The 22539-nt window shown below is 37.3% G+C and overlaps 5 protein-coding genes, 1 long non-coding RNA gene and 2 pseudogenes across 24 annotated transcripts; 4 read left to right on the plus strand and 4 right to left on the minus strand.

The window, feature by feature from the left end:
• Window positions 1-230: 230 nt before the first annotated feature.
• LOC104784391 (putative L-type lectin-domain containing receptor kinase V.3 pseudogene) lies at window positions 231-2514 on the plus strand (annotated as a pseudogene). The gene has a single exon (XR_015597688.1). The product of XR_015597688.1 is annotated as a putative L-type lectin-domain containing receptor kinase V.3 pseudogene (transcript).
• A 1517-nt stretch (window positions 2515-4031) lies between these two features.
• Window positions 4032-6454, plus strand: LOC104782900 (acyl-[acyl-carrier-protein] desaturase 7, chloroplastic-like). The gene is given in 3 exon segments (NM_001319286.1): window positions 4032-4171; window positions 5312-5816; window positions 5894-6454. Coding segments are annotated over 3 exon segments (1206 nt in total).
• Window positions 6455-7024: 570 nt separating this feature from the next.
• On the plus strand, window positions 7025-8293 carry LOC104782901 (uncharacterized). The gene is made up of 3 exons (XM_010507962.3): window positions 7025-7399; window positions 7599-7736; window positions 7987-8293. Exons 1-3 carry the CDS (start codon window positions 7277-7279, stop codon window positions 8179-8181), a joined length of 456 nt encoding a protein of 151 aa, XP_010506264.1. The 5' UTR covers window positions 7025-7276; the 3' UTR covers window positions 8182-8293.
• LOC104782902 (jacalin-related lectin 24-like) lies at window positions 8282-9041 on the minus strand. Its single transcript, XM_010507965.3, has 2 exons — window positions 8797-9041; window positions 8282-8695 (listed from the first exon to the last, which is right to left on the minus strand). The coding sequence occupies exons 1-2, from the start codon at window positions 8998-9000 to the stop codon at window positions 8408-8410; spliced, it is 492 nt and encodes a 163-aa protein (XP_010506267.1). The 5' UTR covers window positions 9001-9041; the 3' UTR covers window positions 8282-8407.
• Window positions 9042-9854: 813 nt separating this feature from the next.
• LOC104784392 (jacalin-related lectin 24-like) lies at window positions 9855-10812 on the minus strand (annotated as a pseudogene).
• Window positions 10813-13199: 2387 nt separating this feature from the next.
• LOC104782903 (jacalin-related lectin 25-like) lies at window positions 13200-14727 on the minus strand. 2 transcript variants are annotated; one of them, XM_010507967.2, is made up of 2 exons: window positions 14310-14727; window positions 13200-14091 (listed from the first exon to the last, which is right to left on the minus strand). In XM_010507967.2, exons 1-2 carry the CDS (start codon window positions 14562-14564, stop codon window positions 13438-13440), a joined length of 909 nt encoding a protein of 302 aa, XP_010506269.1. In that variant the 5' UTR covers window positions 14565-14727; the 3' UTR covers window positions 13200-13437. The 2 variants fall into 2 exon arrangements, with proteins under 2 accessions (XP_010506269.1, XP_010506268.1); XM_010507966.2 differs by having other exon boundaries at window positions 13200-14178.
• Window positions 14728-16895: 2168 nt separating this feature from the next.
• On the minus strand, window positions 16896-18894 carry LOC147946370 (uncharacterized). Of its 2 annotated transcripts, XR_015597691.1 has the most exons (4): window positions 18443-18723; window positions 17947-18010; window positions 17780-17840; window positions 16896-17100 (listed from the first exon to the last, which is right to left on the minus strand). It is a non-coding gene; the product is annotated as an uncharacterized LOC147946370 (long non-coding RNA). The 2 variants fall into 2 exon arrangements; XR_015597690.1 differs by having other exon boundaries at window positions 17947-18894.
• Window positions 18895-19041: 147 nt separating this feature from the next.
• Window positions 19042-22480, plus strand: LOC104782904 (uncharacterized). Of its 16 annotated transcripts, none has more exons than XM_087511930.1 (14): window positions 19062-19238; window positions 19383-19597; window positions 19707-19776; window positions 19927-20020; window positions 20128-20199; window positions 20289-20373; window positions 20459-20510; window positions 20664-20811; window positions 20946-21039; window positions 21348-21407; window positions 21480-21642; window positions 21747-21828; window positions 21925-22011; window positions 22105-22480. In XM_087511930.1, exons 2-5 carry the CDS (start codon window positions 19529-19531, stop codon window positions 20189-20191), a joined length of 297 nt encoding a protein of 98 aa, XP_087368056.1. In that variant the 5' UTR covers window positions 19062-19238; window positions 19383-19528; the 3' UTR covers window positions 20192-20199; window positions 20289-20373; window positions 20459-20510; window positions 20664-20811; window positions 20946-21039; window positions 21348-21407; window positions 21480-21642; window positions 21747-21828; window positions 21925-22011; window positions 22105-22480. The 16 variants fall into 16 exon arrangements, with proteins under 16 accessions (XP_087368047.1, XP_087368041.1, XP_087368050.1 ...); XM_087511928.1 differs by having other exon boundaries at window positions 20462-20510; XM_087511917.1 differs by having other exon boundaries at window positions 20128-20373; window positions 20445-20510; window positions 21283-21407.
• The last annotated feature ends 59 nt before the right edge of the window (window positions 22481-22539 follow it).

The following is a 22539-nucleotide window of genomic DNA, read 5'->3' on the forward strand; positions in this document are numbered from 1 at the left end:
CCATGGTTCATGAAGGTTTGGGATACCATTAAGTCTCTAAGTAGTTAATTAATTGATTTCAGTCATTGACCCTGCAACTTGTAGCTCTCTGTTATAACTTATAAGTCTTTGCAGGTCTTGACTATTTCATATGTTTTTTGTGTGTCTACAGTCATTAGTTTAGTCTCTTAAAGATACAAATTGGTTAATTAACTGATGTCGAAGCATTGACTCTGCAACTTGTAGCAATCTTTCTAATTTTAGTCCTTTGTGGAGCTTGACTACTTCATGCGCTTTTTTGTGGCTTAGTTGACTTCCATCATGCTCTTCAGAATATAAACTAAGCTCCTAGTTTCTCAACTCATCGATGAAAGATGATGTCTCACAAAATCAACTTACGAGTAATTTTCTTGATCCTTGCTTTGTTCTGTTGTAATGAAAACTCCCATGGCAAGCTGGTTTGGGAGGGATCTGCTGGAATTTTCAAAGGTTTCAGGACGTTGACGAGTACCACGAAGCATGCATATGGTCAAGGATTCGATGACAAGCCATTTCTTTTCAAGAATTCCCTCACCGGTGCAATGACTGATTTTTCTTTCACCTTCTTTTTTGCTATTGCCCCTGAGCATAGGCACAAAGGCTCTCACGGTATGGCCTTCGTGATCTCTCCTACAAGAGGCATTCCTGATGCATCGGCCGATCAGTACCTTGGAATCTTCAATGAAGCAAATAACGGGAACAGCTCAAATCATATCCTCGCTGTGGAGCTGGACATAAATAAAGATGATGAATTTGACGACATTAATGATAACCATGTTGGTATCAACATAAATGGGATGAAGTCTATTGTATCTGCTCCAGCTGGTTATTATGATCAAGAAGGTCAATTTAGAAATCTTTCTTTGATCAGTGGAAATCTACTCCGAGTCACGATTTTGTATAGCCAGAAGGAGAAACAGCTTAATGTCACCTTATCATCGCCAGAGGAGTCTTATTACCCAAAGCAGCCACTTCTTTCGCTAAACCAAGATCTGTCACCGCATCTTTTGGAGAAAATGTATGTCGGCTTCTCAGCCTCGACGGGTTCGGTTAGGGCACTGCACTACATTTGGATTTGGTATAGATTTACCACATTGATTGTTCCAGAACTGGATTTTGGGATACCGACGTTTCCTCCATATCCCAAGCCAAAATCACTAGTAAATCGGATTCTTTGGGCGACTGGCTTGGCATTGGCTCTCTTTGTTGCAATGGTTGCATCAGCTTTTAGTTTCTTCTTATATAGGAGAAACCAAAAGGTTCAAGAGGTTTTAGAGGAGTGGGAGATTCAAAATGGACCACATAGGTTTGCTTACAAAGAACTGTTTAAAGCCACAAACGGTTTCAAACAACTTCTAGGCAAAGGAGGGTTTGGTCAGGTCTTTAAAGGCACACTTCCAGGTTCAGCTGCAACAATTGCTGTTAAGCGGGTTTCTCATGGTTCGAGTCAAGGAATGAGAGAATTCTTGGCCGAGATAGCAACTATTGGTCGTCTTAGACACCCTAATCTAGTTAGGCTTCTTGGTTATTGCAAATACAAAGAAGAGCTCTACTTGGTTTATGACTTCATGCCCAATGGAAGCCTTGACAAGTACCTCTACGGCGGATCAGATCAAGAACAGCTCTCTTGGACTCAACGTTTCAAGATTATTAAAGACGTTGCATCCGCACTTTCCTATCTCCATCACGAGTGGGTACAAGTCGTGATTCATCGAGACATCAAGCCTGCAAATGTCCTAATCGACGACAAGATGAATGCAAGTCTTGGAGATTTTGGGTTGGCTAAGCTATACGATCAAGGATATGATCCTCAAACCTCTCGAGTAGCTGGAACATTCGGGTACATGGCACCAGAGCTCATGAGAACCGGAAGACCAACCACGGGAACAGATGTGTATGCCTTTGGTGTGTTTATGCTTGAAGTTTCTTGCGGTAGGAAGCTGTTTGAGCCACGAGCAGAGCCTGAAGAGGTCGTTCTTGCGGATTGGGCGATTAATCGTTGGGAAAACGGCGATATAGTAGAGGCGGTGAATGAAAGTATCCGACCTGATCATGACAAGGGACAACTCGAGCTTGTTCTGAAGCTAGGAGTGTTATGCTCGCACCAAGCTGAAGAGGTTAGGCCGGATATGGCTACGGTGGTTAAGATCTTGGACGGAGTTTCTGAGCTTCCGGATAATCTCCTGGACATTGTCAGAACCGAGAAGTTGGGAAAATGGTACGAGACGTACAAAAACGTGCTTGATACGGAGATTACAGAATCTGCAGGTAACTTGACGATTACGGAACCGATGACTTCCGTTGGACGGTAAAAAAAGTGATTGTCGATGTTTTGATGAGAACTTCAACCGTCCAACATGTGACTGTGTTTGCTTTATAAAATATCTTTGTGTTCATACTTAAATTTGGCGGTGTATTTATACATGACCAGAGAAGTGTGTTTCTCTTTGTTTTACTCTAATACTCTTTATCTTGTATTACTTCTGTTTTCGGTTATTTTTTGTTGGGTGTGCTAACTAATTGGATTTAAACGTATATTGTTTTTGTTTCGGTGGAAAAGAAGAGCTTTGAGGAAGAAAAAAAAAAACCAAAATGTGTGACTAATACTAGTATAGATTCATGCCAAACCCAATAATCATTTGTTTATTTAAAGAATTAATAGATCCATAATATGAAGTTACATAACGTTAATCTGGAGTTACATATATAACGTTTCCATCATTGTGCTATAATTGTGTTTTCTTTTACTGGGAAATTCTAAATCAAAACTAGACTAATAAATCCATAATATGCAGTTACATAACGTTAATTTTCTCAGGAGATAAAATGCGATCAAAGAAATATATTTAATCGCTATCACGAACAAAAACAACTGTTCACTCTAGAAAATATTGCAAAACAAAATAAAATAAAGAAGAAGTCTCAATTGCCACGTTGTTAATATGCAAATGCTTATTAATTAAGTTGCCTTTTTTTTAGTCACGGTTGTAAATGAGAAACGTTGTGCGATCAAAGGCTCAAAACGTTGTGCGATCAAAGGCTCAAAACGTTGTGCTAAACTTGGCAGAAGAGTATAGAATGAAGCCTAAAAATGCAGAAGACAAAGACCATTGAAAACCATCAAACCCAGCAACGTACGGTCAATAGAGTTTTCATATGCCAAGTGGGACATCCACGTGGAGACCCAATGACACTTGTCCCCTCTCTCTCTCTCAACTTATTTGGCTTTTTCGTGGATACTCACGCCCCGAGTACGTTCGATTGAAACAATTACAAAAATCAAATACTACTATATAGTGTATTTGTATTGACCTATTTACCCCTTCTCATTGCTAATCGATTTGGTAAGATCTAATACCCAAATTAATTTATATATATGTATACAAAAGTCATCTATTGATAATTAATCCTTATTACTTAAGCGTTCACAAGAATCATGATCATCTTCTTTTGACACCTAAGTGTTTAAAAGTCATATATATTTTCAACTTAACTATTCAACTCAACAAAATGTTTTAATCAACTCCACCTTATTTGTACTACACTATTTAATATAGGTGTGGTCATCGATGTGTTGTTGTATCATTATTCATTGTTGACTTATACTTGTAAATTATTTCGATATAATTCTATTACCGACATGGATACTCTACCAAAAATATCTATAGACAAAAATAATGTGAAATTGAAACATCTCAAGGGTATTTTAGAACATATATCCCTTTAAAAAAAAAAACATATTTCTAAGTTTTGAACTTTCACAAAAATATGACGTCATATTCCTTATATTAATAATATTATTTATTTTTTCCTATCTCTCTCTCTCTCTCTCTCTTACTATTACTTACCTCCGTTGCTCTCTACGCTGTTCATAAGAAGCATTCTCTTTCTGTGGACGAAACTGAACCTGAGAACCCAAAACAAAAAAGCCAGAGCCAAACCCAGACCGAGTGATAGAGATTGAGAGAGCAATTTAGCTTTGTAGCAAGAACGATTCAATTCATATCAAGAAAATGGCTCTAAAGCTTAACCCTTTGGTGGCATCTCAGCCCTACAAATTCCCTTCCTCGACTCGTCCGCCTATCTCTTCTTTCAGATCTCCCAAGTTCCTCTGCCTCGCTTCATCTTCTCCGGCTCTCAGCTCCGGCGCCAAGTCAGTCTCTTTCTCCCATATTCCTCTCTTTTTATCTATCTACTTTTTTGATTATCATCTCTCTGCCAAGAGAGATTTGGTTCATCTTTGTTCTGGGTTTTGCTTGGTTCTTTTTTGGATATTGGATCTTGGTTTTCTCTGTTTAGTTCATTGTTCTTTACTTCTTTACTTAACATTTGCTTAATCTCGACTGTGATTTCAATCAAAGTGCTATCCTTTTTCATCTGGGTTTATAAGAAAGATGTGACCAACCTCTGATATTCTCTGTTCTTGAACGATTCAATGCTCGTTTACATTTTCTTCTTGAATCTCATGGTGTTGACTGTTCTCTAGATTCATTCACGTTTCTCTTCAGACTGCTCCATGTAGTATCAAAATCTTTTGTCTTCACCATTATTTAGATTGCTCTTTGATTGGATTGGTGGTTAGTTAAAATTAACAGTATTTACTCTCGTTCTAGTTACCTTCTGTATTGTATAGTAATGTTTAGATTTGATTAAGACATTGATGAATAGCTTCTCTTAGTCAAAACCTGATTTATTTTCGTGGGGAAAGTTTTGTTTTGTTTTTTTTAATCTGGTTGGTTTTTTGGCTTTTCTTTTGTTACATTTAATGGTGAAATGCATGTCCACTTGTTGCTTACTCATTTCTTGAACGTATTACTTTACGTCTGTTTCCTTTTCTTCAAAGGCATTACGTTGGATATCACGCTTCTTACAGGGCTTCCTTGCGTCTATGCATGCTTACTTCGTGTCCTCTCTCTCTCTTTAGTTTCCGTCCAAATTTTTTTCACGCTTTTCTCTAATTCATTCACTCTAATTTTCTTCTATGTTTCTTTCTCTCCCTGCAATCATTTCTTTGTGCTTCACATTGCCAAGTGAACATTGAAATGAAAGATCGATTCATGAATGCAAATATAACGTCTTTGTCTTATGTTTAAACATTTCTTGTGTTTGTTAGTAGGAATTTTCGAATTGTTTATCTTGAACGCATAGATATGTTTTGAAATGTGGACATGAATGCTTATCTAAATGCAGTCAAATGTGTTATTGTTTTTTTTTGGTTGTATATCAGAATTGAGACCTTTCTTGATAGTTTCGATGATTTCTGAAAGTACTCTATTTTTTTGGGTTGATGCAGGGAGGTTGAGAGTTTGAAGAAGCCATTTACCCCACCTAGGGAAGTGCATGTTCAAGTCTTGCACTCCATGCCACCTCAAAAGATCGAGATCTTCAAATCTATGGAAAACTGGGCCGAGGAGAATCTTCTGATTCATCTCAAGGATGTTGAGAAGTCTTGGCAACCCCAGGATTTCTTGCCTGATCCTGCATCGGATGGGTTTGAAGATCAGGTAAGAGAGTTAAGAGAGAGGGCTAGAGAGCTCCCTGATGATTACTTTGTTGTTTTGGTCGGGGACATGATCACAGAAGAAGCACTTCCGACCTATCAAACTATGTTGAACACTTTGGACGGAGTTAGGGATGAAACAGGTGCTAGTCCTACTTCATGGGCTATTTGGACAAGAGCTTGGACTGCAGAGGAAAACCGACATGGTGATCTTCTGAACAAATACCTTTACTTGTCTGGTCGTGTTGACATGAGGCAGATCGAAAAGACCATTCAGTACTTGATTGGATCCGGAATGGTGAGATAGTTTCAAGCAATTATTATAAATTCTGGTTAATATGACTTCCTAATGCTTTAACTCTTTTGTTTTCATAGGATCCGCGGACAGAGAATAACCCCTACCTTGGCTTCATCTATACTTCATTCCAAGAAAGAGCGACCTTCATCTCTCACGGAAACACAGCCCGCCAAGCCAAAGAGCATGGTGACTTCAAACTAGCCCAAATATGTGGCACAATAGCTGCAGACGAGAAGCGTCACGAAACAGCATACACGAAGATAGTTGAGAAGCTCTTTGAGATTGATCCTGATGGTACAGTCATGGCTTTTGCAGACATGATGAGAAAGAAAATCTCAATGCCTGCTCACTTGATGTACGATGGGCGCAACGACAACCTCTTTGACAACTTCTCATCCGTGGCTCAGAGGCTCGGTGTTTACACTGCGAAAGACTACGCAGACATTCTTGAGTTTTTGGTTGGTAGGTGGAAAATTGGGGGCTTAACTGGGCTTTCAGGTGAAGGAAACAAAGCACAAGACTATCTATGCGGGTTGTCTCCAAGAATCAAGAGATTGGATGAGAGAGCTCAAGCAAGAGCCAAGAAAGGACCCAAGATTCCTTTCAGCTGGATACATGACAGAGAAGTGCAGCTCTAAAAAGGACAAAGACAGAAAAAACCCCTCTCCTCTCGGTTACTCATTTCATCAGTCTGCTTTTGAAATTGGTGTAGATTACTATGGTTTCTGATAATGTTGTCGGTCTACTAGTTTACAAAGTTGAGAAGCAGTGATTTTAGTATCTTTGTTTTTCCCAGTCACTATATGTTTGGGTCATTGGTCCCTTAGTACACTTTTGTAGTAGTTAAAAACAGTTGAAGTCTGGTCTGTACTCAGTTTTCTCTGTGGAGTTTTGTTTGCAGTTCAGGTTAGTTTTGTTTTTTTGTCTCTCCGAGTTTCTTCTGTTTTCTTAGACAACAACAACAAACAACTCATGTGGCTTTTAGCAATTTTGATAATCATAATGAATATCTTCCATATAAGTTTACAGTATCATTCATTCATTAAGAGGTTTAAGATCAAGTTTTGATTTGGCCAAGAGACTCTCAAGACACAAATCTTGTATTCCACAAATCCTAAATTTTTTTAAGTCAATAACACTAAGAAACTTGCTTCAGCCACGTCACGTGTAAAGGGGAATAATAATGTTCGTTAATGGGCCCGAATTTAAAAGCCCAATAAGGTAGTGTTTCACTGATTCCGCCATGGAAGGCGGTTGAAGCTCTAACCTATGAACTTGGGGAAGGAGTCGAAAAGATTTTCTTATACTACTGTTCAATCTTTAATTTCCTTTCTACTGCAAAGTTAAAAAGATTCCAAATTTTTGCGTGAATCATCATCATTGTCATTGGAACAGAACCGGAGAAAGAGAAACTGAAACTTGAAGTAGTAATAAAGAAATCCAAGTCGCCGGGGGAAAGAATGGATCAGACGGCGGAGGAGAAGATGGTGAGAGAGAGAATTAGAAAGAGAGTTAACGAAGTCAGTTCTGTGTCTCAGTCTCTTCTTTCTCCAGTTCAAGACCACATCAATTTCACCCTTCAAGTTCGTCTCTTTCTCTCTCTTTCAAATATGCGTTCTTCCTAAAATTGTGTCGAAACAAAGTTAATTTCACAGAGCCCTAGACTCAGTTTTATTTCTCCTAGTTGCTAAGTTCCTGAAGTTAGGTTCTTTATGTATACTTAGTTTGCTTAGTCTGAGATTTTATCTAAAGGGTATGTTTTGTGCTGTTGTGTTGATGCAGAAGGCATACTTCAAATGTGCATATGAGTGCTTTGATAGGACAAGAACACACTCTGAGATTAGTCGATGTGCAGAGAGTTGCAGTGTTCCAATCACCAATGCGCAGAACCACTTTGATAACGAGATGTCTGTGTTCCAAGTGAGTCACTTCTTAAAACTCTGTTTCTTGTTTAGTTAGAGGTTGATGCAGGGCAAGTTTTCTATTGTACATGAGTGTCGAGAATTTAGTGACTGTAGTCTTAAACTTTCGTTTTTCAAATGTGTTTATGAAAGTAGTGTATGTTATTGTTTCCTAGATTCTCTATATCTCAGGACAATAGCTTAGTTTTGAGTACTAGACATCACTTACCAATTCAAGTTTGTGTTTTGACTTTTACCGATGAATGTAGGAGAGGTTGAATAGATCTCTTGTGGTTTGTCAAGACAAGTTTGAGGCTGCTAAGCTCCAGAAGACTAGAACTGAAGCTGTAAATGGTTTGGAGCAGTGTGTGAACCAAACTGTTGATGAAGCTGTGAAGACTCTGCCTAATCTCGTGGAAAGAATGAAGAAAGCTTTGTCAATCACAGACCTATCTCCTCCGTAACTATATTATAATAGCGACTCTTTCTGATTCTTAGAAATTAAATTTTATTTGATCTCCAATAAACTCGAATACATTCCTATCAAACAGAGAAGTGAAATTATTGGTTGACAAAGCTTTCTTCATTAGCATTAGCATAACATAAATTATAGTAGTTCTTTATTCAGATAATGAAACGAAACAATAAAACAAAGAGTTCTGAAGTTAAAGTAACCAAAAGAGCACTGGATCATACTTCTTGCTTAATAGTGTGTACACCCGAGATGATAGGCTTTACATAGAGACCTATCGAACTAAGAGAATAATCGCAAGATCCGAAGAAACCTCCAAACTCACGGCGGTCATGTATTTCCGCAAGAAACTCAAACCTCTCATATCTTGTCCGGTCAGATTCCGATCCTGCACAAAGGACCTCGTGCTTTCCTTCGTTTGTATGAAACGTCAGAGAGGAAATATTACAGTTACGCATCTCTCCGCTAATGCCAGTGACAAACTCAGACTCATGGTTCAGCCTCAACTGCAGGATAATGTTAAGTAACCAAACGAAATATCAATCCATTTCATTATTAGACTGACATAGTTTTTAGAGGTAAAACAAGAGAGTTGAGTGAGACTTACAATTCGAGTACTTTGGTTTTCTTCGTCTGAGCCGTACTTTTTGGACATGACAAGATCTCCGTTTTCCACATATCCAAACTGAATGGATGTTACAGAAGAATCATCAAGAGTGACGAATATGTGACTTATTTTGTCATGGCCAGTTTCTTCCCAGTGATCTATCTTGTCATATTCTCCTAATGGTCCGAGTTTCAACACCACCATTTTTGTGGAAAATTAAAGCGTGCTAGCTAGTACGATTGGATACAGAGTAATAAGGCAAAGGGATATATATAGCCATAGGCGGACTCAGGGTACGGGATTGTGCAAGAAACCGATGAGTCATCTTTGACTTGGTATTTACGGTGTTCATGAGAACCAAGCGTAGAAAAGTCTCCACTACATTAAAGAAAAGGCCCTCTTGTAAACGTAAAGATTACTCAATCGCACTCTTTGAATTCCAAGAGGCATTCAAGAACACAAATCATACAAGCCAAGGTAATTCAACATATGCCAAGTGAACAATCATCCGAGTAAAATAAAATTAATAATTTGAAAATGAATTGTGGCTTCAAAGATAACAAAAATGTGGCATGTCCCTTTTGTTATATACTATATACTTCTGTGGGTAGTCTCTTGTCGTTTAAGACTACTATCTTGCACGAATGCACAACGAAATAATAATTCATGACCAAATGGACTTGAGAATATAATAACATGACATGTCACTATGTCAAAATATAGTTCAATGACTCTCTCTCTCTCTTTCTCTCATTTAGGGAGAAAATCATTTTGCAATTTCTTACCCTAATCTAACAAGGCTTTGAAGAAGCCAATGTAAACATATGCGGAGTGGATTAACTCATTCGAATAAAGCAAATTAATAATCCTAATAAATATATTAATCTTTAATTATAAGAGTGGTAGCTTAACGATATAAAAAAAATGTGGCATTCCTCCATTAAAGAAAAACATAAAAACTCAAAACTTAATACTTAAAATGACAAGAGATAGTGTGTTGTCTCATGTCGTTTAGGAGCATGCAAACGAAAAGGAAACTAATTTAGTCCAAGAGATTTCTAAAAAAGGCGCCCCAACTTTGAGAATATCGCACCTTTGAGTTTAGGCTTACGAGTGGGATTGACATGATAACCCTCGGAGAACTCATGAGGCATTAGATACGCAAGTGTCTGATAGTTAGTGATTTTGGCTAGCCGATCATCAGATGATTGGTAGTGACTGATCTTGTCTTCTAATTTGGGTTTATGAACGATGGCCTTGACATGATACCCATCAGAGACCTCATTAGGAATTTGATATTCAAGCTTCCCATTACGGTTCATTGTGGCCTAAAGGATTAGTTGATTGGTAGACAGTGAGCTGGTCGTCTTCGTCATTGGTGACTTTGTAGTTGGTTTTAACCCCATGTTGCACCTTGCTGGTCTCAGGGGGCTCAACTTTGTCATTGAGAGTGGGCTTGTCATCGTACCTGGGATAAACATACATTCCAATCGATGCCAGACCGCCAAATTTGCTAAAAGACCCAAAGAAACCACCAAACTCACAATGATCACGAATCCCCACATCAATTTCCCTCTTACAGCTTTCAGGATAATCGACTATCTTGCAATACGGTCCGCATTTCCTCTGGTTAGTGTGAAATGTCAAAGACGTGACAAGTCCTTTCCAATATATTCCACTCAACCCAGTCACATACTCATCGTGATTCAGTCTTATCTGTGTACATTGCATAAACTTGCTTTACCGTGGTAATCAGGAAAAAAACATGTGAATATATACTATTCCAATTAAAACTTACTATTTCGTTCGATGAACCTTCTTCGGACGAACCGTACTTTTCAGACACGTCATGACCTCTCTCCTGAAAATAGCTAAACTGAACAGATAGTATTCTATGTTTGTTGTAAGCAACAACTATATTAGAGATCATGTTGCCTCCTCGTTCCAATTCTTATGAAAAAAATGTTTTGACCCAATCGGTCCGACTTTGAACATCTTCCTACTACGGAATTTCATTTCGAATATAGCAGTCAAAAGAATTAAGCTCTTTGCTGCTTTAAAAAAGAATTTGTTCTTATTATGAAGACGATCCACACTTTATAGACAAGAAAAAAAAAAAAAAGCTTTACATAATTTCTCTAAAAAAACTTCCTTAATCAAAATGTAAATCAACATGGAAACGGTAAATTTACTAAATTCTAAAGACCAAAAGTGTAAAACTAAATATTATCCTTGATTGCATATATATATTTGTTATTTACTTTTTACCTTATACATAGTTTCTAGCTGGTTTCTTTGCTAACAAGTTAAGATGCCGATCTTCCAAATATTTAAAATTAAAAGCCTTTTACCATCTCTAGAATTTATGAGCCAAATTGAGCTAAGGACTTGAATAAGTTATCAGCAAAATCGGACGACGTGAATGAGATTATATCATTAGCCATTGCTTCTGATCCACTATAGATCAGACGCTTCTTAGCAAACCAGCCAATGTTTGGATGCCGCTTATTACTGCCGGCACTGAGGAGAGACTTAACTAGTTAACATCTTTTCCTCTCTTTCTGGTGATGAATGAGCTTCCTAATGAGGATACTACTACCAACAAGACCAGCTCTTCTTAATCCTATTTTCCTTTTAATGAACTCATGTTGCAGGTTTCTCTTTTGCAGTCTTGTTTCTTTTATGTATTTCAACCAGTCCATGCTAACACACTTTCTAGTGCTGGTCCGAGAGCTCGGTCCCATATAAGCTGAACCAAACACAATTCTTTTTCTAGGGCTAGTCCGAGAGCTCGGTGATTATATGAGGACTTATAACAAGATTATAATTCTTTTTCGCATACTCCAACTGTGTGAAACTTTCTTCAGTCATGTACAAGACCGAAAAGCAAAGAATGGCAACGTAGAGGAATTTTGTGTGTTTTACCTTGCCACAGCTCTTTCGATATGTTTTCTTCACATTCCTTCACAACTGATTTGATCCAAAGCAAAAATTCCTGTTGCAACAAGACAAAAAAAGAGACTAATTAAGAAATTGTTCCCACCAACTTATCATTGTACCATAAAACTATCACACGCTACCTTTCCTAGACTCAAGCTCTGACGTAAACTGAAGGACTTAAACATATACTCAAGATATAGACAATTCCACCTTCATGATCACTATAGCAAATATAAATATAAAACAGTAGAAAAACAAAAAGATCATGCTACGGCGTATCAAAAAACAATAAACACAAGAAACTGAAGCTTGTTTTAGAAGAAATTAATACAGACCTGTGGATAGTGATGTAAAGCCTCATGAGCTCTTCATCTTTGCATCATCAAATCCCAACATGTGGGAAAACAAATTTGCACCCAAAGATGTATCTGAGGGGATGGAATCACCATTCTTGTACATAATCCTGCAATGATTGAGTGGAAAGTTAAATTCAAAGAATAAACAAGGGATGACAAATTTTCCACTAAAGGGTACACTATGATTAGTACCGAAAACTCAGAAGCTACAAGAAACATGAAAAAGATTACAAAAATATATATTCTTCACTGACCTCTGATAAGCATACGCAGCTACAGCAGGAAAACGAGCAATCAGGTACAATCCTCATATGTTGGCTCCTAGAACCTGAACTAAAAGATTTTTTGTTATGATACCATGCTAGTAGCTGGCAGCTACTATATATGAAACGCTATCAATAATAACTAAACCATTGAAAAGCACACTTTGACTTGTGAATTCCATTCTCATATGCCTTTTGGAACTCTTTTGGCACGTGGAACATCAGGTATAGAAAATTAGTATTCCACTGAAAATGGTTTACTTATGGAAAAAAAAAAAAAAAAAAAAGAAGCTTTAACCCATCTCACAACAAGAACAAGCAAAAAAACTATACGATCGAGTAAAGAGAACCACATAATTGTTTAGTTAATGGCATGCATACAAACTTTTGGCCGTCTGAATAAACAAGGCTGACCACGACGTATGACAGAGTTGTCCATCATGTCATCAAGCACAAGAAACTAAACTTGAAGCTTATATGTAACAAACAAGAATCAGTCCGTAAAGCATCTCAGCTTCTGACTCGATCAATTCATTCAGGCTTCAGTTCCTCTGTAAACAACTCTACGTACCGTTACCAACACAATCAATATCAAATATTCAAGACACGACATTATCATAAAATGGAAATCATATCGGTTTCACTAATGCAGTCTCTATGCCTAGAGAGACAGTAAAACTAAAACTGAGTGACAGAAATAATTTAACTTACAATGACAAGATTGTACAACAACTTCAAATTAAGAGCGTAGTCATAGCTAGTACGGAACTAGACTGCTGAGTTTACACAAGTTAAAAGTCATCATGAAAAAATTGAAAATGTAATCATCATCTCCAACAATCAATTCACAAAAGATTTTGTCATTTATAGATTTCGTTTTAAGTCAGAAGACATGGAGCACATAATTGTAGAAAACTAAGACATTTGCTTCATTAAAGTAGCTACTTTATTTAAGATAAAACTCAACAGCAACTTGAACTAGGGTATAGTATTGAACACTTCCACAAGAAGTTTCTTAATCGATCGACCAGGTCGGGACTCAAATACATGCCAATCGAGATCATACGTGGGATAACGACCAATTAGTCCAAGAGATTTCCGAAAAGGCGCTCCAACTTGGAGAATATCCCATCTTCGAGTTTAGGCGTACGACCAAAGGGCTCGACATGATAACCATCAGAGAACTCATGAGGCATTTGATACTCAAGTGTCCGATTGTTAGTGCTTCTGGCTAGAAGATCAGATGATTGGTAGAGACTCATCTTGTCTTCGAACTTGGGCTTATGAGCGATGGCCTTGACATGATAACCATCAGAGACCTCATGATCATGAGGCATTGGATATTCACGCGTCTCATTATGGTTGACTGTGGCTAAAGGATGATCAGATGATTGGTAGAGAGTGGGTTGGTCGTCGTCGTCGTCGTCGTCGGCGACTTGGGTGACTTTGTAGTTGGTTCTGAGGGGTGCGTCACTGATCCTTGTAATGGGACACACATAAATGCCAATGGAAGTCAGATTGCCACAGTCATCAAAAGACCCAAAGAAACCACCAAACTCACGACGATCACGGATCTTCACATCAAGTTCCCTCTTATAGTGATCCACATTTACTGATGTAAATTTATGACAAATCGGGCCGTGCTTCCCCTGATTAGTGTGAATGTTCAAAGACGTGAGTTCCATACAATGTATTGCACTCAACCCGATCACAAACTCATCGTCCTTCAGTCTCACCTGTGTATTGCATAAATTTGTTTTAACGTGGTCATCAGGAACAAGTACGTACGAAAACAAACTATACATTGTAAACAACAGTGTTAACTATTACAAAAAAAAAACAAAATCTTAAGATTCCACTATATATAAATATGGTTTCAGGATAAAATAAATTACCATAGATTATAACTATCAGAAGAAGAAAAGACATGAAGACATATTATAACAGAACTTACTATTTCGTGGGATTGAGCTTTGTACTTTTTTTTCATGGTATCGGCCGACGCACCATACCTTTCAGACACGACATGATCACCTCCGTTCTGATCAGGATAGCTAAACTGAATACAATTTATGCCATCGCTGTCGAAAGCAACATATATACTAGAGATCATGTTGCGTCCCTTCTCGTCCCACTCCAGACTCTTATGATTATCATGAATTGACCCAATTGGTCCAACTTTGAACATCTCCCTATCACGGGATTTCATTTAGAATATAGCTGTCGAAATTAGAATTAAGCTCGGAATTGAAATTTGTTCTTTGTGAGGACGATCCATACTTTTATATATTTATAGGGACGAAGAGAAAGCTTTACATAAACAAATCTCTAGCTAGCTCTAAGAAAACTTCCTTAATCAAAATGTAAATTAACTTTGAAAACAGTAAATTTACTAAATTCAAACGACCGAAAATGTAAAAGGTATATATTATTCTTGCTTGCATATATTTTTTTACCTATAGTTTACTTATTTTAGAGATACATTCATTTAGCCCGTGAAAGCCTTCTTTTAACTTTTAATACGTACTATATACTTCCTACCGTTCACTTTTTAAAGGGTACGTACTAGTAATAATATTCAAAGGTTATTTCAACCTTTTTTAATTATTGTTTTGGAATCTTCTATTTAATATTTTACAAGTACACAATTTTTTTTTTAATATACTATAATAATTATTATTTGATTCATTAGAAAATCAGTTATATAGATTGGCTTAGAGCATCTTTATTGGTGGGTTTTGATTTTTGGGGTTCTTACATTTTTTAGTAATAAAAAGTGTACTTTTATAAGTTAAGAACTTTTGTTTGTTAATTAAATTTGTATTTCTCCAATGGTAAATTCTTAAAAGTGAGGTTCTTAGTTAAAAAAAAAATATATAATTTTTAAATATTTAAACTATGAAGATTTTATTATTGCATTCATAAACTTTTAAACATACAAAATATAAAAACATATAAAAATAGAAGCAGAAATCACAAATAGGGACAAAGTTTAGTTGTAATTTTGATTTGTGCCAAATTTTTGCCATATATGCTCAACCAAATCATCCTTCAATTGTTGATGTTTTATTTGATTACGAACTTCCTTCCGCTTGCTCAGCATGGTCATCATATTGCTGACATTTGAATGTATATCTAAGTCCACATGTGAAGTTCTATTTGCTTCTACTTGTTCGAATTCTGCTGGATTTAACTGGTTGTACCCATCTCGTTCGTCCTCTACTATCATATTGTGAAGTATGATACACGCTCTCATAATCTTTCCAATTGTTTCCTTATTATGGACAAGAGCCGGATTTTTGACTATGGCGAAGCGAGCTTGCAAGACTCCAAAAGCACGCTCGACATCTTTACGGACAGCTTCTTGACATGTAGCAAAGAAGGATGCCGTTGGATCTTGTGGGAGTTTAATAGATTGAATAAAAGTAGCCCATTTTGGATAAATACCATCAGTGAGATAGTAAGCCAAATGATACTCGCAGCCGTTGACAATGTAATTCACTTTTGGAGCATAACCTTGTAATATATCATCAAAAACTGGAGAGCGATCAAGAACATTGATATCGTTTAATGTACCTGGAGGTCCAAAAAACGCGTGCCATATCCAAAGATCGTGTGACGCTACAGCCTCTAAAACGATGGTTGGATTTCCGGATCCACGTGTGTATTGACCTTTCCATGCGGTTGGGCAATTCTTCCATTCCCAATGCATACAATCGATGCTTCCTATCATCCCCGGAAATCCTCGTAGCTCTCCAATATCGAGTAAATGTTGAAGATCCTCTGGTGTGGGTCTCCTTAGATACTCATCCCCAAATAAATTTATGACTCCTTCAACAAAATTGACCAAGCATTGCATCGCAGTGGTTTCAGAAAGTCGGAGGTATTCATCAAGCGCATCAGCTGCACAACCATATGCCATCATACGAATTGCTGCTGTACATTTCTGTATTGCAGAGAGACCGAACCTTCCGGTAGCATCTCTTCTTTGTTGAAAGAATATAATTTCATTAGAGAGTCGATCAGTAATACGCATGAACAGCGCCTTGTTCATTCTATAGCGACGACGAAAAAGAGGAGGAGGGTATGTTGCATCTTCACTAAAATAATCGTTCCACAAGCGATCGTGTCCATCTTCACGATCTCTTTCAATATAGACTCTTTTTTTCCTTGGATTTCTTGCTTGTTGGCGAGCAGCATGAGCAGAAACAATATGATCGAACGCTTGATCATACACTTGATCAAATCTCTCATCAAGCATTTTGTCGAAATCATCGAAATTATTACTAGAAGCAGATGCCATTTATTTCTTAAAGATGACTAAGATCAAAATAAAGAAGAAGATATGGATTTGTGAAGTGGTAAAAGAAAAAAATATTGAGCAATGAAGTTGTAGAAGAAGAAGTATTAAACGTTTAGGAGGAGAAGAGATGGAGTTGTGGTAGTAATATATGATGCTCTTATATAGTGTTACAAATCTTGTTGAAAAAAAAAGTGTTACAAATCATTTGTATGGTGTCGCCAGCCTTGGAAAGTCACGAGCAACAACAAAACAAGCATTTAAACAAGTTACGAGCAACAAAAACACAAAATGCATACAAGTCACGAGCAACAAAAATACAAATAAGTGGGTTACTCAAGTCCTTGTTTTCTTGTTTCTTCCTTTCACGAGCTTGTACCATGTCACTTCAAGTCACGAGCATCATTGTTTGTATTTGTCAACCACCTGTTTTTCTTGTCTATTCCTGTCACAAGCAACAAAAATACAAGCCATTTGAGTTTAAATTTTACACAAGAAGCACACAAATGTCCGATTACATAAACATTACATATCATCACATTAAAGCCGATTACATAAACATTACATATCATCACATTAAAGCCGATTACATAAATGGATTCATGGTATCGTGTTACAAGGAGAATGAAAGAGATTGTTGAAGGAGGAATGGTTTACTTTGAAGGAGAATGAAAGAGATATGTTTACTTTTAAGGAGGAATGGTTTACTATATAAGGTGAGGTTTAACTTAGTTTGAAAACGTTTTGGGTTGTGTTGTGATTAGCAATCAATGACAATAAAACATGTTGGTGGGTGTTGTTATTAGTAATGCACAATAAGTATGATGTAGACATTTACCTAATCTAACACAACCAAACATTGAACTCATACACACACTAAGCAATTTACAATAAGTCCACACAACTAATATTCAACCATTTATCACAACCACCAAACACAAAGCAATCAATCCAAGACTCAAGTCTTACCTATACGATATCAAAAAGCAATTCGTAATACTTAAACACAAGTGCGAGAGATGCATCTGTTAAACAATTATACTCACTATAAGTCCACACAACTAATACACACGAAATTCAAGCTTACTTCAATCAATTTTAGACATATAGACAGAGCTGAGTACCTGAGTTGATGGAGTTATTGTTTTAAATGGCGGCTTCATCATTATATTTCAACCACATGATCTGAATGAGAAGAAAAAACAAATTATAGTAGACCATCTCGCCATGATGTGTATCCAAGATGTATTCAACATACAGTACAATCTAATAAGAGAGATAGATATGATACCTTTCTAATTTAGAGAGCTGTAGTTTTTTAAGAAGATCATCTCGCCATGAATTGAACAAGGTCTCTGCGAATACCCATCATTTTTTCAAACAAGCAGAACAAGAACAATAGGATGACCAAGGATCATAGACCATAATAACTAAAGCAATGAGAAGATGTCGAATGTGAAAATAATCCAACCAACCAAAATAAGCCTTTCACCAGAGCGATTAAAGAGAAGCACACACAAACTAGATCCAATTTGATTATAAATCATCACTAGAACTAAAACTTAGGGCAATTTTGTTATAAGATTCGAGACTAATCAGTAGATAACCTATGGAATGATTCAATTAGCTCTGAATCACATAAATCAAGTTTTGGGATTCCCAACTTAACCTAAAATCCTAAAGCTAAATTAAGGTAAGTGGAGGAGGAAGAAGCAAAAAACATTCAATCTGATAAGAACGAAAGGAGAGAGATGATAAAAACGCAGAGACAGAGAGGAATCTTTTACAGAGATAGAATCATGCATCAGAGTCACGTTGAGATCTGCCGTCAGTGGAGATGATGAGTTAACGGGGTTGAACCGCCGGAGGCCACCCAAAATTGAATCATTCTTCTGCTTGCAATCGATTTTTGAGAGAAATCTCTACATCATCTGGGGATATCAGGGCGACCAGTTCCACCAAGGGGTAGATCGATTCCAGCGAGACTATAATCGGGACTCATCATCTCCCTGGTCCCGATTTTGCAGTCTCTACTTCGAGAAAGAAAGAGAAGAGGAAGAGAACGATAATCAACAAAAAAAAAAACTTTTGTGTTAAAACAACACCCAACAATATTCGAACACGTCGTCGTCTCTTATGGTATCTTTAACCTCTTAGTTAAGAGACAAATTCTTAACAATATTTTTAGTTTTGATTTAATTTTAAATAGACAAAACCTAAAAATTTGGGGCTAAGAGGTCGCGATAATAATACTCATACACGAAATTTAATAATAAAATAATTACTTTATTTACATTATTATTAATTACTAACAATAAATACAATTAAAAAGTATTTTCTAAAAAATAATACAACTTAAAAAAAAAAGACATAGGTATTATTATTCACCTACTACTACGCATCGAAGTAAAGAGTATATTCCAAAGATTCGTCTCTCAAAAATCAAAATCACCGAACGCAAAGGTCTGATCCATCTCTACCGGAACTCTTCGCACAGCTCCCTCCCTAACCACTCTCTTCATCGTCGCTGTTCCCAATTACTTTTCCCGCATCGCCTAGTGTCTCCGAGGTCCTCTTCATCAGGTTTGTCGAACGTTCCATTTCTCGTCTTTTTTAGGTTCATTGATGGCTTGATCTTTTGATTTTGATTTTGATGTTTAGGAAATGATAAGGGTGCTGATTGTTGCTGGTAGTGTCTCTAATTAGTGCTTCTTGAAAATTTGTTAGGAACGATGGAATAGGAAGCTCGATATAGTCTTTCTTGTCACGCTTAGTGAAGCAGATGGATTCCACAAGAACCTGTTTCTTGGGTTTTTAGGCTGAGAGGTTTGCCATATTCTTTATGCAATGTCGGTGGGAACACACGGAAATTGATGAGGTTGCTGCAGAAGCACCTGTTTTGGATTCACAGAGTTATCTACTTTCCCAATATGTGTGTCTTGGTGAGTTGTGCTAAAGAAGATCGATCGATTTCTATGTTTATTTTACTGAGAGATTAGATCCCGACACCAGTGGTATAGTCAGCACTCTTTGTGATCACTCGTTTTTCAGTGTTCTAAATGGACTTCTCTGTCCTGTCACGTCAGTGGTTCTCTCTTTCAGTGCGTTTTCAGTTTATATGGTGGGTTGGTGTTGCATTTGCCATGCTCGTTAATTTTATAGTGTTTTGCTTTAATGCTTTGCATATTTCTGGTGTCAACATTTATCTAATTCTTAACAATATACCTTGCACATGTTAATTTTTTTACCATATGCGCATCTCGTTTTGTAGGTTTGTCGATTGAGATATTCAAGCTGTTCTATTTGTGGGAAAAAACACAGAACCTTTGGGCATGCCTTGTCTGTGGCTTCTTAGGTTGTGGAAGGTAACAATGCTTAGTTTGCATTTCCGTTGTAATTAGTTTTTAGTTAACCTGACATCTATATATCTTCCTTAGAGGTGGAAGCTTCATTATTATGTTTTCAATTGTAGATACAAGGAAGGATGGGCATTCTATCAGGCACTGGAAAGAAACGCATCACTGCTATTCTCTTGATTGATTCTGTTGGTGACAGCTACGTTCATCCGTTAAACCATTCAATAATTTATAAACAGTCAGTAGAGATGAACACCCCGTTGTCTCTCACATGAAGGTGGTGGTGGGGAGTGTGGTCTCTGTGAGATTGTAGTGAGGATACAGGATTTACCGGAGCCATCTTCAACACCAAAGTTGATTCAGTACGATATCGAATCACCCTTTGTCATTGTTTTTTTTTTTTGTCTCCCTGCATAATGCATCTGAATTCTAGGTCTTTTGTCTCAGTAGTTTTATGGCGTCGATCGTTAGCGGGTATCAACTGAAGGGACAGCGACAGGCAAGTGGTTCTTCTGTTGTTTGTTTGTTTCTTTCTCTTCTTATTCATGTACAGTATGAACAAACGTAATAGAGGATGAAGTTGTAGCCACCTAACGGTATATTGATTCAAGAGATCTCAATTCATTACAAAAAAAAATGTGATGCTTTGCAGTACTATGAATCTCTCATTGTTGAGGCGAGAAGCAAGCAGCAAGGCAATTTCGCCGAAGCAGTTGACCAGATTGTTGTGAGCAACAAAATGCATGAGCTTCAAACTGAGATTGAAAAATTTGAAGAGGGAAAAAAATGGTATCACTGAGGTAAAAAGTCTCTCTGCCTTGTGTTCTCTTTTTCCATCATTATGCCATTCTTGTGACAGGTGGTTTCCTTATGAACTGCTTACACTCTGCAAGCTATTTATAAATTTGTTAATAGAAAACTTATAAAAGAGCAGGGATACTTGGCGGAAGAAGGCCAAGGAGATAGAAGAGAGATAAGCTGCATTGCTAGGATCAAAAGATGAGATGTTAGTTGATCTTGAAGAACAGGTAAGCTTCTAAAACTCATTGAGGTTTGCTATTAACTTTTAACGAGTGGTATAGTATGACCTGACCTGATAATAATGGACCGAAATTTTTCCCGTCAAACACTGCAACTTCTCTTTTGTGAGTTTGTGATGGATTCCCTTGTGGCTGCTTAGTTTCTTGTGATCTTCGTGGTTTTGTGAAATTGATGTTAGGCTCCTAGGATATTAAAATTGCTCTGACACCATGTTGGTGTTTTATGATTAGGAAACAAACAAAAAGAATTGCTCTCCATATCAGATATGCGTTCTGATTTTGACTTTCTCCATCAGGATTGTGAATATGGAGATCTGCTTGGTAAAGTTGGACTTCATTGCTACAATCTGCAAAATGTAAGTAAATTGAATGAATTTGGTTTGTATATATGAATTTGTAGAAGTTCTTAATCATTCTCTTCTTTGCAGCGGACAAACCTTGAATTTTTCTGTACAGACGAGGCCTATGTTGCCGGAATACTTTATGCAACGGATCCAACTCGCGAGTATTCCACTTTTAAGTTCATAACGAGGGAGGTTCAGTCGAAAGGCGGCTTGAGTTTCATTACTACCCAATGCACATTATTGCCAGGTAATTTGTAGATGGGTGATGCACCTTTTTGTTAACCTCTCTCGTTGTTTTATTATTGTGTCTAATCTTTCTTGGTCATGTCTACTTTTGCGTATACCTCTCAGAGAAGAAAGACTTCCCAATCTGTGCCGTGGATGATTTCTGCAAAAGTGATATGCCCAACTCGATCCCTGAGGATACTACGAGGTATGAGCCCCTCTCTATTGTTAGCCCTTGAGAGATTTAGAGGAAGCATGCCTAGGGACTATATATGTGATATGTTTGTTGACTTGATTTTTGCAGTTGACAGAGTCAGAGGTGAAAGAAGACAAGGATTGGCTTCGTCTGTACTTGGAACTCGCATGTCGCACCAAGTCGCGTTGGTTCCCGGTGAGAAAAAAAAAACACTTAATTGACTGGAAAAAATAAAGAGGATGGGAGTTTGTGTAGGTTAATGAGATCTCTCTTGATGTTGTGTTGCAGCGCTCACCAATGTGGGAAAGGCCATTAGAGCTGAGAAAGATAATTGTGCAAATTAACCAGAGCAGATGTGGAGTCTAAGAAGAAAGCCAAGGCGGAGAATGCAATCTTCTACATGAGCTTCAAAACCTGTGGCAATGCTATCATAAGGAGAACAATGGATGGAATGCCAGATCATATGTCGCTTGATGTGAAAGCCACCATCTTGTGTTATGTATTTTTAGGTATCTTATCGTGCCATTATGTATTAAGAATCTAAACGATCGTCATGGTCTTTCGTGAGACTAGTTAAGAGAATGCTTGGCTTGATGTTTTGCTTCTTTCTTGCTAGTCATGAAAGTGATAATGAATGCAAATGATAAAACGACTTTGAATTCCATTTTGGTTCTACATGACATTGCAACGTTAGGGAGCACGGGTCTCTTCATTTGCTTATCC

This window comes from Camelina sativa, chromosome 4 (assembly GCF_030686135.1).
Source record: "Camelina sativa cultivar CO46 ecotype springtype chromosome 4, ASM3068613v1".
NCBI classification, from domain to species: domain Eukaryota; kingdom Viridiplantae; phylum Streptophyta; class Magnoliopsida; order Brassicales; family Brassicaceae; genus Camelina; species Camelina sativa.

Bases quoted from the DNA above. Each gene is read 5' to 3' on its own strand.
- LOC104782901 (XM_010507962.3), top strand. From the start codon at position 7,277: ATGGATCAGACGGCGGAGGAGAAGATGGTGAGAGAGAGAATTAGAAAG. The intron at 7,400-7,598 runs GTTCGTCTCTTT...GTGTTGATGCAG, and splicing joins ACATCAATTTCACCCTTCAA to AAGGCATACTTCAAATGTGC. The intron at 7,737-7,986 runs GTGAGTCACTTC...CGATGAATGTAG, and splicing joins ACGAGATGTCTGTGTTCCAA to GAGAGGTTGAATAGATCTCT.
- LOC104782902 (XM_010507965.3), bottom strand. From the start codon at position 9,000: ATGGTGGTGTTGAAACTCGGACCATTAGGAGAATATGACAAGATAGAT. The intron at 8,696-8,796 runs GTAAGTCTCACT...ATTATCCTGCAG, and splicing joins AAAACCAAAGTACTCGAATT to TTGAGGCTGAACCATGAGTC.
- LOC104782903 (XM_010507966.2), bottom strand. From the start codon at position 14,564: ATGAAATCCCGTGATAGGGAGATGTTCAAAGTTGGACCAATTGGGTCA. The intron at 14,179-14,309 runs GTAAGTTCTGTT...TTTTTGTAATAG, and splicing joins AAGCTCAATCCCACGAAATA to TTAACACTGTTGTTTACAAT.
- LOC104782904 (XM_087511915.1), top strand. From the start codon at position 21,318: ATGCGTTCTGATTTTGACTTTCTCCATCAGGATTGTGAATATGGAGAT. The intron at 21,408-21,479 runs GTAAGTAAATTG...TCTTCTTTGCAG, and splicing joins ATTGCTACAATCTGCAAAAT to CGGACAAACCTTGAATTTTT. The intron at 21,643-21,746 runs GTAATTTGTAGA...TATACCTCTCAG, and splicing joins CCAATGCACATTATTGCCAG to AGAAGAAAGACTTCCCAATC.